The 14,685-nt window shown below is 43.7% G+C and overlaps 1 protein-coding gene across 1 annotated transcript in view; it reads right to left on the bottom strand.

Moving 5' to 3' along the window:
- Window positions 1–717: 717 nt before the first annotated feature.
- The window catches only part of LOC144784369 (tektin-3-like), a 590,516-nt gene continuing 576,548 nt past the window's right edge, over window positions 718–14,685 (bottom strand). The window contains exon 6 of the mRNA XM_078663100.1: window positions 718–814. Coding sequence (XP_078519226.1) covers window positions 782–814 — 33 coding nt within the window. The 3' untranslated portion in view covers window positions 718–781. The remainder of the gene's footprint in view (window positions 815–14,685) is intronic.

Here is a 14,685-nt window from a genome sequence, read left to right as displayed (position 1 = left end):
TTTTAAAAGCCTTCATATCTAAACTGGCAACATACTTGATTTAACCAATCAAAGAACCTGGGAAGAGATACAGCTGTCCACTGTTTGCAAATTTCTCTGCGTGCCAACAGCATAGAATAGAAAAGCAGCCTTGCCTTCTTATCTGTAATAATTTCGGGGGAATCTACACATCCAAACATCCAACATTTTATATGTTTAATAATTTTTTTATTGATTTATTTAGAAAGACAAATTATTAATTATGATTTTTTTTATTTGAACCTTTAGTTGTATGAATTTTGTAAAATGTCAGGGTTTTACGGGATAAGGGTAGGGAGTTTTTCTAAAAGCAATAATTATAATTTAAATGTAATGTTAATGTTAATGATATTTTTGACATCCTGATATTCTTGACACAATAATTTTGTACCACATTCTTTTTATTCAATGTTCTGGCCAAACACCTAAGGTGCATGAAGGTACATTCCTCAGACGTCTTGGCGTTGTGTCTGAAACCAAAACACTAGAAGCATACCTCATGCAGGTCTGTCACCAACATCTGTATTCAACAGTCACAGCATTTTTTGAATCCTGTAGTCTTCGGTGGAGACATTGTTCCCTTGCACATTGAAAGAAGAATTGGTCAATTGACCAAAAAAAAGAGTGGAGCTCTGGATTCACGTTCAAAGGTGCATAAAAAAGAGAACTGACGTTGATGTTGCTCTGCTCTGTGACTTCCATGGCGGAATGAGGCTAAGGTAGAGATGCCTCCTAGTGGTGTGGAAGATCTCTGTACTGAAAATTATTGGATCCAGCCTGACGTCTCGAGAATATTCTAAAGGTGAGGAATATGCAGTTAGAAGAATCCATCAGAAATTAATATTTTTTGTAACAATATTATCTTCAAGAAATCATAATACCAGAGCAGTAGGGCTGTATTTTCACACGATGCTGTTTAAAGCTTACTGTAGAATTTATATCAAACATGCACAACCAAAACTCTGAATATTTAATAGTGCTGCAATATTTCTCCCTGCTGTGCAGGCAAGTTTGAGGTATTATCATTTAGATAAGGGCAGTGTTTTTTATCATAAACTCATTATATAAGATGTAATACTGTTATAAAATAAACAATAGTTTGCGGAATTAAACAAAACAAAGAGAAGAACAAAAAAAAGAATGAAGGAAAAAACAATCAGGAAGACAGAAATAAAAGTTGAAGGATGATAGGAAAAATTATGGAAATAAAGCGAAAAGTGAATATATGAGTGGAAGTTGGGTTAAAGTATAAAATCAGAGAGAGAGAAAAAAACAGAGAAAAATAGGAAAGCAACAAATAAAGGTAGAAGGCTCCACAGGGGAATGGAGACAGGTAAGTCTATACTTAGGTGTGGAAATGGTGCAAAGCTAAAAGGTGTAGAGTCACACATGTAAATCTACCTATGTGAATTAGGCTCATGTTGCTCAGCATTCCATCATTAGCACCTCCGCATGGCTCCATTTCAAGAATTGTGAAATCTACGTTTTTGAGGGCTACTTAAGATGAAATGCAAATGTTAATGTATATTTGAAAATCTAGAATGTTAGCTCACTAGCAGAGCCAAGTGACAGAAGTGGCCAAAATACAATTTTGGGCATTCTATTTCATAAACACAGACAGTATGGTAGCTTACCTTAAGCCCTTAGCCATATAAATTGAGAATTAGGTAAGACTAACTTCACAAAATAAATATAAATGGAACCACAAACATTCAGAGCAAGCTTACTTGTTGCTCTATTCCCAAAAAATAAGGTTTCAAATAGAATGCAACCTCAGAGCGCTCAATCAAAGAAACAAAAAAGAACTAGGATAAGAGTTCCCTACGACATGTTAGCCACAGAATAGAAGAATTACAAATCGCAAGTGACTAGGATTTATCACCATGGAAATATCACTCAGGAAATGCTTTTAGAAGCAATAGCTAGAGAAAGAAAATAAGACTATTGTAATATATTTAGGGTCCTTCTGATACAGAACGTGAAGGATGATCAAAAAGACTGGTAGATTATAATGGAAAATTCAGCACTAGTCACTCCTTCCATCCCTATAGAAATCAGTCACTCACACATAAGAACTACAATAGGCAGCTTGCTAATTTCCCACGTACAACCAAAGTCATGGGAAGGCTTAGACTGACTGGAATGGAATGCATTTCGGCAAATGTATCAGTTCTCCGACAAAGCAATAGAAGAACAAGCATTTGCAATGCAATAGGTCTCGTATTTACGCAAGTTTGATCTATTGGCATTGTATATGACAATGCCTTTTATTTATGCTTTTGTTTTTAAAACCTATTTAAAATACATTCTCATTTACAATGCCAATAGCTTAAAGTATTGCTAATGGGAGACCCATTGCATTGAAAAAGCTTGTTTAATTATGCGAATAGTGAATAATATTGTTCACTGTTAGTATTCTATAAAATGGAGCATATTAGCTAGAATATGAAGCTATCTGGAAACTAAGGGAAGTAAAACCAGTGGCGCCAGCAAACTGTGTGCACCATGTATGCCGGTGGGGATGGAGAGAGCGGGTCGAAGCAAGAAGAAGGCCTGCAGGCGGGGACGACTCTGTGATTGGTACTCCAAGTGAGATCCTGAGAGGCGATGGTATGATGTAGTCTGCAGCTCGAATGAACTTTGAAATGTGAGTATAATACTGTATGAGCAGAGAAACACATATCCAAAGGGGGGCTTTTGATGTGGAAGAGGTGAAAAACATTGTGTACTCCATGGCGTAGGAAGTGTGGGGGACGCAGGGGATATGTCCCCCACCTCCAGATATTGGAGTGGGGGGACGAGGAACCAAAATCATTTCCCCCTTCTTTGAGAGATTAGCGTGCCATTAGCGCACAAAATGCTTCTAAAGTGGCCCTGCATTTGCCCTGTGACCTTTCTCCCGTCACAGAGGCCGCCTGCCCTTTGTTATGCTGCCCCCTCCGCAGATCGAGTCAATGCCTAGGCCCTATGGATACGGCTTGGCCGCTCTAAGACAGCAGAGAAGGAAACCAGGATGTTAATAGCACAGATATGGTATCATAAAATTCACCTACATGTTGTGAACAAGTTGATATGACACTCAGAAGTTCAGATATTCTTTTAATACTGTTTCGCTTACACCCAGAGAGTGGTGCACTCCTAAAATAACATGCATCCTGAGCTTAATTATTGCACAGGACAAGATTTAGGACCCTGCTTGGGGCACTTCACAGTTCATGTCCCAAACCTGGGCAGCACTGGTGCCTGAGGGACAGCTCTGTTATTTGATGATATTCCTGCTATATGAAGCCGTGTTATTTGAGGATATTCCTGCTATATGAAGCGGTAGCCTGCAACTTTGTGTAACATTAGGAGTGAGTATATCTGCTGCACACAGCTTGGGCCTGCGTTCATCGAAGTACCAAGAGGGATAGTATTTAATCATGACATAATGACATCTGTGTGATCTGATAAACAGCCTTGCTGCCTAAAATCTGATCCAGAAGAGCTTTGATCCAGCTGTTTAAAGTCACAAACTGAGCACTGTTGGTTTCTGAGGGATGGGTCTGCTGTATAAAGTCAGAGCCTGCTGTGTTATGTATCCCTTCTTTACCAAACGCATTGGTACTCGTTTTATTGACCTCTGAAACCGTGCTTAATTTGTAAATGTAAAAGGCCTCCCCCACATCCCCCACTAGTGCAGGTTCTGTCCCTCTTGCAAATGAATGATCAGCTCTGGTCGTCTTGGTAGGAAGGACCCTATTTTAGTAATTACACACAATCATTGAATGTATGTGTTTTGTTTTAATGCAGGTGTGCATTTTTAAAGATTATTGTACTGTTTTTTTATTCCTTGCGGTCATTTTTCAGGTGGAGGAGAAACACATGTTTACTTGTAAGCATGTAACAGTATCCTGCGCCTGGATTCGGCAATTTTTTTTAATGCATATTTAAGGGCATAATGGCCTGTATACATTTATTTAAGAGTAAGAACCCGCTAAATAAACACAGGTTGTGAAGTTAGGGTTTTCTAATGCTTGTAGGAGGAGCCCAGCCGAGTCATAAGATAACCTTTTTTAGCAGAATAGCAAACGGTGTGTGGATGGAAGAAGAGAAAACAGGGGATGGGTGTTCCCTTGTTGGAACTAGGAAACCTCACACATCCAGTTGGTTTTAGATGTCATGCTTCATCATTGGTCTCCTGCTCCTCGTCAGACTGGCGCTGCAATGTCTGACGGGCGCCAAAAAGGCACTCTTTTGTGGAGATCTTTTGTTCCAGCCAATGGTTGAATGCAAGTGAGGGGTCTGGTGGAGGTGTAGTCGTGAAAGTGAAGTGATTTAAAATAGGTGTGACAGTCCACTAAAACATTTATTCCAAGACACCAGGGATGTACTTCGCCTCATTGAGTCCATCGAAGGGAGAGAAAGCGTCGACCTGCTCCTAACCTTGGATGTAGAGGCGCTTTACACCAACATTCCCCAACAGGCTACTCTGGATGCGGTTGAAACTACCCTCCGGATGGAAGAGTGGACTTCACCAACACCCATCTCATTTATTATGGCCTGTGCTAGCATAGCATTGACAGAAAACTTCTTTCAGTATGGGTCCCAACTATTCCATCAGATCCAGGGGACCTCGATGGGTTCTACCTTTGCCCCGAGTCTAGCCTGTATCTATATGGCAACCTTTGAAGCCCAATGTATCCAGTCGGCACACAATCCCTTCATTCAGAACATCACACTCTGGCGTCGATACATCGACAACATTCTGATTCTGTGGCGAGGGGACCGACAAAGTTGTGATGCTTTCTGTCTTTGGATTAACCATCAAAATCCATTCCTTAAATTCACAGGAACTATTTCTTATTCCACCATACCATTCTTGGACCTAACCATCTGTCTAGACCAAGGGGGGCTGAGCACCTCACTGTATCGCAAGGCAACTGGCAGGAATAGCCTTTTACTTTACAACAGCCACCATCCCAGAGCCCTACGGGATAATTTACCCTTTGGCCAGTTCTTGAGGATTCGCAGAAACTGCACTTCCAATACTGACTATAAGAAGGAGTCTACTTTCCTCCAACGCAAACTTCAAGATAGAGGGTACCCCACCAGACTCATCAGTAACTCACGTAAAAGGGCCCTCAATAACCCGAGAGAAGCTTTGTTGGAAACTAACCACAAGGAATCTGACGATTCGATTACTTGTGTTACATGCTTCACGAGCAATACAACCTTTTTCAAAAAAACAGTGAACAGACACTGGGGGCTATTAAACACTGGGGGACTTGATATTCCACGGCCCCGCTTTGCTTTCAAGCGTACTTCAAACCTCAAGGATGCTCTCATCCATACCCGTCCCAAGAAAGTGACCACCACTGTCCAGAGTACTCTGTGGAGGCTTCCACCAGTAGTTGGTCACTACCAGTGCGGGGGATGTGTAATATGCCCACAGACTACACAGTGCAAGGAAATCAAGTTGTCCGACACATTTACCTGGCACATGAATAAACACACCAACTGCAACAGTTCTAGGTGTATCTATATGCTCACTTGCCCCTGTGGAAAGAATTACATCGGCATGACAATGAGGCAAGTTAAGTTGAGAATTATGGAGCACAAGAGTAATATCCGATGCTCCAAAACACACACTAGACTCTACGAACACTATGCGCAGAAGGGCCACACGGCAGATAGCATTAAATGGCTGGTCCTTGAGTCTCACCCATCAATCAGTAAACAGGCTCTGTTCAGGATTGAACAGCGATGGGTTCACCGTCTGCAATTAGACACATTGGGTTTGAATGACTCTGTCCCGTGGGCATCGCTTACTTAGCAGACCCCCCCGATAGTCATTAGAATGGGATTGTGGACTAATCAGGCCCCATAGCAACACTTCCATCAAGCACAAGTGTATGTCATCCTGGGGCTCATCTCATCTCGAATACCCTTGACCACTAGGAGCAAGCACGACATTGCTGTGACATCCCAGACTATACCATCGTGTTCTGCATATGGCCAAACCTTTTCGATTCTTGCTTACCACAATTGCGGGGCACCCCACAAAATCAATACATAACCCAACCCCCGCCACACCACAACCCCCACGTCCTATGGGTTATACAAGTAGGCAAGCACATAAACAACACCAGGCTCTATGACGCCTAGACTGGATACCACCCATTTAATTTAATAGAAGCGCTAGGCATCCAGTCCGCTTTGTAATGGCCGCCTCTTTAACACGATCAGTGCAGGCAAGTGCTGACGAGCACAGTCAGACGCACCACGCATGCGCAGTGACTGACTTCCGGGTAGACGCCCTCCGTCTGGTTCCCGGCGGCGGTAGTATGACCGGCTTCTTAAACCCGGTGAGAACGAGTAAACGGCACCAGCTGTTCCACGCCTCCGCCGAGGCTCTAGACGTGCGGGTAGGTCTCCGGTCTCGGGCTGGCCCAAACCGAGGTAAGCTTCTTGACTGTGCCGTAGTGGCGGCCTCGCATACCCACGAACCCTCGGGGTTGGTCACTTGCTGACGGGGTGCGCCGCGACCCCGTCGGGTCTACCAGAGGTGTTTCTTTGCCGTTGGTGGGTCCCCAAGTCAAATCGGACTTTGTTGATTGTTTGGTGATATGGTGTCCTAGGCCGCGGGGGGCCTCGGGGCACCGGACGGGTTGTAGAGGATCGTGGGGCAATTTTTAGTGCCGTGCCCAGATCCTTTGCACACTTCGGACCTTTTGACGCTGTTCCTGCTGCCCCGCCCGCCATTCCCGCTGAAGTAATCTTACAGGTCGGTTGATTGTGGGAGGCCGCCAGGGCTCCTGATACCGCCTGGGTCTCCCTCGGGGTGCGTGACAGACCTTCTCAGCTATCTCTCCCCCCCTCCCACTCCACTAGCAGTTGTGGAGATGATCATTGGTTGAATGATCATGCCAGTGCACCGTGTCAGACCAGTCATGCTGATACTTAAACACATCCCTGTGCAACTACCTCTCTTTCAGGCACCATTCCTCACCAGCCAGCCCCACGGGAACAGTCTGCGGGGCCCAGTAGGGATTCTCCCAGGGTAAGCATTACCCGGCACAATTATGTACTTGCCTACGTATATATGCATGTCAACATTGAGTGGGAGAGACCTGCATGCCTTGATGCATCCATCATCACTATATATATTTTTTCCATATATATTTTTTCCATGAATAATTCTTCCATTATTAATTTTATGAAAAACCAAGTTGATATGACTCTGTGCATGAATTACACTATTACATATACTTGATTGTATTTTGTTGTGTTTTTATCAACGTGGTGTGTAGACATTGAAGAGCTGTGGTGACCTTAATCTATAGAAATACTGCCATTTTGCGATATAGCTGATTTCTATCATATACCCTTTCTAGGTTACCCGATTTGAGCAGGACCAATCGGCCTGCCACCCCACCGACCCAGAGAGGTTGTATTTTTTAGTAATTCTTATTCTTTTCACTGTGTAGTACTGAGCACTTTTAGGTCCTGAGGAATTGCCAATAAAGGCAAGAAACATGTCGACCAATTTAGAGGGTTGAGGTAGCCCACTGTGCCTTGCGCAGCTCCTATCTCCCTCCCACCCCTTTTAACTTAGGGTGCCAGCCACGCGAATAAAAGTTTTAGTGGACTGTCACACCTATTTTAAATCACTTCACTTTCACGACTACACCTCCACCAGACCCCTCACTTGCATTCAACCAATGGCTGGAACAAAAGATCTCCACAAAAGAGTGCCTTTTTGGCGCCCGTCAGACATTGCAGCGCCAGTCTGACGAGGAGCAGGAGACCAATGATGAAGCATGACATCTAAAACCAACTGGATGTGTGAGGTTTCCTAGTTCCAACAAGGGAACACCCGTCCCCTGTTTTCTCTTCTTCCATCCACACACCGTTTGCTATTCTCTTCCCCGGGGAACTTTGTATTCTTGGAGTATATGGTTGATTGGACATATACACTGGACCCCGTTAAATATAGTCCACTCTATGTTCCCCTCTTTGTATTGCAACCTTTTTTAGCAGCCTGTTTTAAGTATTAATCCATTGTGTATACAGTTAATGAAAACTTAGCAACGCGTGGATGATAGGGCTGCACCATTCACTGTTGCATGTAAATGTCAGAGCTCAGGGTTAGCACAAATTAAGCACAGGTGCCTGCAGAAGGAATCAATAATTTGAATAAATCCCGGTCCACAATAATGATCGCCGGTGGTGGCCACCGGCACAAATTAGGCACTGATCTGAAGGATGAAAGACTCGCGCACAGGTGTGATCGTCAGGTTACACACTGATCTCTATAAATGGATACATTAGTCCACGGAGCTTTTCTACTGGCTGAGATGTGATACTGTAGGGAGAGCTCCATTTTGCAAAAGCAGACCACGTAACATGTGTGTAATCTGCGGGAGTAGTGCTTAAATGGAAAATAGAAGTGCAGGTACTATGAGTGAAGTGCCGGTACTCTCCGATTAAAAATATTGCATTTCTCTTGAGAAGTGCCGGTACTCTCCCTCTCCCTCTCAAAATAAAAAAGAGCCGGTACTCAACACGGACAGTACAGTGTGCGGGAGCACAGGGTTGTTTAAACAATAAATATAAGGCATCCATGTAACCTAAAAAAGGTAATACCTTGAAAAGTTGGTACTTGGCACATCAGCGTAACTGGAGCCATAGATCACTGCCTGAAGCACCAGGATACCACATTTGCCTGCCCCCCGCCATTGTCAGAAGACTAAACTTTTAGTTCGAGAATATTCCAGCATAATTTTTCTCCCCCTCAGATATCAGCATCTCCCTATAGACGAGACTCCCAGCCGGGTCGAAGTCCACCCCTCTCTGGCACCACATTCCACAGTAACACTGAACACATACATGCTGCATAATGTAAACAAACCCTAAAACATAAATGTTGCATTAATATGTGTCAGCCATCAACGTAACCACCTAAAGATAACAAACAACAAGACTGCAGACAGAAGTCCTTGTAATTGTCTGCCCCTTCCCTACAGAGCTGCCCGAAAACTGCTGGGCAACACAGGCTCCCAACAGAGAGCCTTCATGCGGTGTTCACGCAGCAGTCAGCAAATGAAAAACAGTATACGGGTCAATGGCTGCGGCCGCGCCTGTCTACCGTACTGTACAGCCACTGAGTGACGTAAGGTGGGCGCACGCACTTCCGCGCAGGCGCAGAGTGTTCTTGGCCGTTTCTCCGCTTGCTGATTTCGTAGAAGAGGCGACGGGTGGAGAAAGAGCGGGAACCGGTGAGTAGGAGGATCGAGGGGGGGGTTACCCCTATGGGGTACGGGGGGAGGGGCAATGCCCAAGAGGGGAGGTAGACCAGAGAGAGGGAACAAAAGCGGAGACTTTGGGGGAAATTAAGAAACATGTGTGAAAGTTGCGGGAGGTGTGTGTGTGTGTGTGCGTGCGTGCGTGTGTGTGTGTGTGTGTGTGCGCGTGTGTGTGTGTGCGTGTGTGTCTGTGTGCATGCGCGCGCAATAGGCTAACTTGCTGGGAATGTGGACAGGAGATGTGCACGGCGCCGGGCTGGACGTGCGCGTCCACGAGATGAAATCGCCACGGGCTTGCGCGTACCCATCCCCTGTCCAACATTCCCGGCAAGTCGGCAACAATAGGTCTTTCGCTAGACGCAAGACCTAAAAAAACTAGTGGATCTGATATCCAGGAAGTCACAGTAATACACAGAGGAGATTATTATACAGGTTTCCTGAGAATTTACTTCATTTAATGAAAAAGCATGACTAGGGGGCATCTCCTAGGGAGCATAAGTATACATAGATAAATAGGATAGCCCTCCTATTATCGACAAGTCAAAACCAAAAAGCAAAACAAACACAGACTAGCATGAGACTGGGTGTGCTTACCTTCCAGGAAAGGTCAAAAAAGGATTAGCATGCCAGCTTCCAAGAAGGAAATGACCAATGACAAATAGTTTAACTAGAATGAAATGTCTCTGGAAGCCACTGCCTAAAACATGCAAGATCTCCACATTTCAAAAAATAAAGAGACATAAAGGAAACAGAGTGGCTACCATGACAACGTCACAAGAAACAAAATATGCAAATATAGAAAGGAAAGACTACTGAGAGAACATTGTAGAAGCCAATGGTCAAGTGAACAGTAGAAGTGTTCGTTTGGCATTGGCCCAGTACTTAACAAAGTAAGTCTGAGTAAAAGCACTAGCTTAGTACTATGGAGGAATATTTTACTACAGAACAACGAGGACTAGTATGTAAAGCTTCACTGGAATACCAGAGCAAGATTGAATTGATAATCATCCACGAAGATCGTATTAGGAGAAACCTAGGCCCGCAAAGGAAACCCAAGACTGGAAGGTCCACAGAAGCCCCACACTTAAAGCTGTTTCTTATTTGTAACACATTATATATCTCAGAATGGTTTCGACACCCTTATCTGAGTTTTGACAGAGTTGTCAATGTCTCTAATTGTATATTTCTGGGCAAAATTAACCAGAATGTTTTCCAAAGGTCAATGAAGCATAAGGGAGGATTGCCACTTTTCTGCATCACTTAGAAGAACTGAGGATTTCTTTGAATTTTTTCACAGAGTTATGCTGGCTGCTCATATCTACCTCGTTATACATAGGTAATATCAGAACGTATTTTACAACCCTCACAGTATATCCATACTGTGAGTATATTTTAGATGTGTATGCCCCACGGTATCAAGTTATGGCAAATAAATTGCATACCATTTGCAGCTAACATCACAGTCTTGTCACTCCGGATCATTATATGCACTTTATATTCTGTGGTGTTCTATTTTAATTTATCTGTGTTGTCCTGGAGCGTTAGAGCACTTCAGAAGCATAAAAATTGTTACATGTAGATATATACATTAGTGAGTCGTATAGCCATTATGGATATGCCATTAGAATACATATTTACAAACGGTAAATATCATGTCAAGACCTATAGAAATTACAAATGTTAACAAATAAATACAGACTGCGCACAGTGTTAGCATCAGATTAAGAAAACAATAGCGGAATTGTGTTAAAAGGAAAATAACTTTTAAAGTTTACAATAATTAAATCAAACATTCAAAGTAAAGGCTTGCAAGGAAGTACATCATTAAAAGTTGTAAAGAGAAAGAATGGTAAGCACTTTTTGTCATCGTCCTAAAGAAGAGAAAGGAGATTAATTAATAAATTACAAAAAGAAATGAAGAGGGTGTTGAGCTTGAACACAGCTAGCTTTGAGATGAAATAGGACATGAGGAAGATGAAATGTCTTTTGGGCGATTAAACAACATAAACAGCAGGAGATGCTTTATTTTTAGAATAAGTGTGTTTCACACTTACATTAGAATGGTATACCAGCCCGACAATAATCTAATTTTCATATTATGAATAATCTGTTGTGAATTTGTTATTTCTTTATGCTTGTTACACTCATATATATATATTGTAGACTGCTCCTGTTGTGAAATGCTGATATATTTTGCAGTCAGTAATAACTCTTAGGAATTAGGTAAAGGTCAGAATTTTCGGACTACTGTGATTAGGGAAGTGGTGATAGTTGATTTTACACTTGGATTTGAGTTTTGACAAAACGAAGGTTAGGCCAGCATTATGAGTTTCTTGTGAAATTCCCATATGTGCAGCAACTCCTAGTATTCCAAGATTTGCACTTGGATTTGAGACATTATATTATTTGTTTTTACTGCACCAAATTCTGCATGATGTGCCTTTTCCAACACACTTTCCACTAATAAATGTTCTCAATTTTTACTTGCGGAAATGTGTCAGAGGAAAATTATGTAATTCTGTTAATTACCTTTTAGTTAGAATTTCGATTGATGCACAAACTATGACCAGGGAACGAATTTAACCCAACTAATAACAAGGGGCACAGAGGAAAATTAATGTGTCTCTGAAAAGAGCTTTTTGAATGAATACAAGGAAGCTATTGAAAAATGTGAAACAGGACTTTAAAATAAATACATCATGACTAAGGAGAAGGTAAAAGAGTGATTAAGCTATGCAGTAAGCACGACGGCAGTGGAAGAAAATCTGTGAGTGAAGAAAGCAGGAGTGAGACAGACCAGGGAAAATGTATTGTTAAAGAGATAGCAGAAATAAAGAGCGCAATCTAAGAATGAGTTAAGAAAAAAGAGAAGACTCAATGGCTGGAGAGAACGGATAACAAAGAAATTGAAACATAGACTAGTGGAAAGAAAAGAAAAACAGTGTAGTCTATATGCTAGAGATACGCCTATACGTCTCAGTGCCCTAAAAATGAACAAACGCGGCTAGAGTGGGACCCGGTTAGGCTGTGCTTCTGCGTTGCCTTTCAAACATTAGTCAGTACCTGGGTGTAGGAGGTAGTCAAGTCAAACCTGATTCATCATAAGCTAGCACCGCTGTATTTAAATCCACGGTTACACTCCCAACAAACGCAAACACATCCAACAGGTGTCACGAGGAGGAGGCTGTGCCAAAACAAATACATGCAAAGATGATGAAAAAGATATGCAAAACGTATAGGAAGGGCGAGTTACGAGGTAAATTCAGAAAAGCGACGGTTTTATACCACACTCCAATTTGTTTGGAGAACTTGCATGGAGTCATTTTTTCCACTCTGTCTATAGGAGCCAAGGCAGACAATCAAATGCAAGCTACAGTCATTCCATACCCGCAAATACGCCAGGAAGTCTGCAAATGCAATTGTCTGTGTTTGTGAAAGCAACTCAGCTACAGAAAGAAGAGGCTTAAAACGAAATAAAGGCACGAGGAATGTAAGTTGAAAAGAAAATATCCTTGGCGACAGGTGTGAAGTCTCAGACAATGTGTGGCTACTGTGCAGGCAGCTGGAGGACCAGGTTAGGGCTGGAGGATGGACTTACCAGACAATGAAGGAAGTGAATCAGCAAGACAAATTATTAAATCAGAGAAATAATTCAAAGAAATGTTCCAGCTGCACTCTAATTGCAAGCCATTTGTCCTGAGAATGGCTTCTCTTTCGTAGTCAGTTAACTATGCAAGCGTAAAATGTAATCTAATTGCGGATATACGTAAACAATGTAAATAGGCGTATTCTGAATCATGTATTAAAAACAACAATCCCAGGAGTTGTTAAATATTACTTAATCCTCGCAACTCCTGAGGCGGAAAGCCGGGAGACAGGCTAATAATTGTTTTAAAACTGTGTTATATTTTACTGTCACTTGAGCAATCCTCTGATTTTAAAGTTGGACTCACCTGGCCCCACGTACGCCCAAAACAAACGAAGCGCCATTGCCGGCGTGACGATTGGCCACGCCCCCTTGGAGGCCACGCCCCCTCCCTCTCTACAGGTATTTAAGCGCTGACTGCAAGCGCCGCCTGCTAGAACCCTCGCAACTCCTGAGGCGGAAAGCCGGGAGACAGGCTAATAATTGTTTTAAAACTGTGTTATATTTTACTGTGTCACTTGAGCAATCCTCTGATTTTAAAGTTGGACTCACCTGGCCCCACGTACGCCCAAAACAAACGAAGCGCCATTGCCGGCGTGACGATTGGCCACGCCCCCTTGGAGGCCACGCCCCCTCCCTCTCTACAGGTATTTAAGCGCTGACTGCAAGCGCCGCCTGCTAGAACCCTCGCAACTCCTGAGGCGGAAAGCCGGGAGACAGGCTAATAATTGTTTTAAAACTGTGTTATATTTTACTGTGTCACTTGAGCAATCCTCTGATTTTAAAGTTGGACTCACCTGGCCCCACGTACGCCCAAAACAAACGAAGCGCCATTGCCGGCGTGACGATTGGCCACGCCCCCTTGGAGGCCACGCCCCCTCCCTCTCTACAGGTATTTAAGCGCTGACTGCAAGCGCCGCCTGCTAGAACCCTCGCAACTCCTGAGGCGGAAAGCCGGGAGACAGGCTAATAATTGTTTTAAAACTGTGTTATATTTTACTGTGTCACTTGAGCAATCCTCTGATTTTAAAGTTGGACTCACCTGGCCCCACAGACGCCCAAAACAAACGAAGCGCCATTGCCGGCGTGACGATTGGCCACGCCCCCTTGGAGGCCACGCCCCCTCCCTCGGTGTCTTCCCTATAACAGTATGTGTCTACAACGTACGCGCAGCGGACGGGCGCAGCGGGCGCGCCGTCTGCGCGCCAAAGGCGCGCCAAAGGCAAGCCCGTCTGGGCCCGTCCGGGCCCAGCCGGACCCAGGCCCTGGCCCAGTTACTCTGCCCATTTCTGTGACGAAATGCTCGACCTACACCCGGGATAGGCTTATGGCCCTAAACACACAAAAACACCCCCTCTGCAATTACACCCATACGGGCGATAGTCCTTTTACCGGCTGCAGTCTCTGCAATCCTCCTGGCACAGACCCGGCACCTGGTGGACTTCAACTCGGCCTCCTTAACTGCAGGTCGCTCGTCAAACATGCGCATGAAATTAACCTCCTGATCCTAAACCACGCTATGGATATTCTGTTTCTTACCGAAACATGGCTCACTAACAACAACGGCCCTGACATAGTCTTAGCACTCCCCCCTGGCTATCAAATTTGCTCTTTGAATAGACCAGTTGGTAGAGGAGGCGGCCTAGCCGTAATATCCAAGGACGTTTTTACCTGCAGAATCTCTGATGGCAACATTAAAGGTTGTGAAAGCTGCCACTTCTCCATCCAAATCTC

Source organism: Lissotriton helveticus, chromosome 10 (assembly GCF_964261635.1).
Source record: "Lissotriton helveticus chromosome 10, aLisHel1.1, whole genome shotgun sequence".
Classification (NCBI taxonomy): domain Eukaryota; kingdom Metazoa; phylum Chordata; class Amphibia; order Caudata; family Salamandridae; genus Lissotriton; species Lissotriton helveticus.
Note: the sequence above shows the minus strand (reverse complement) of the source record. Positions and strands in the feature narration are given on the sequence as shown.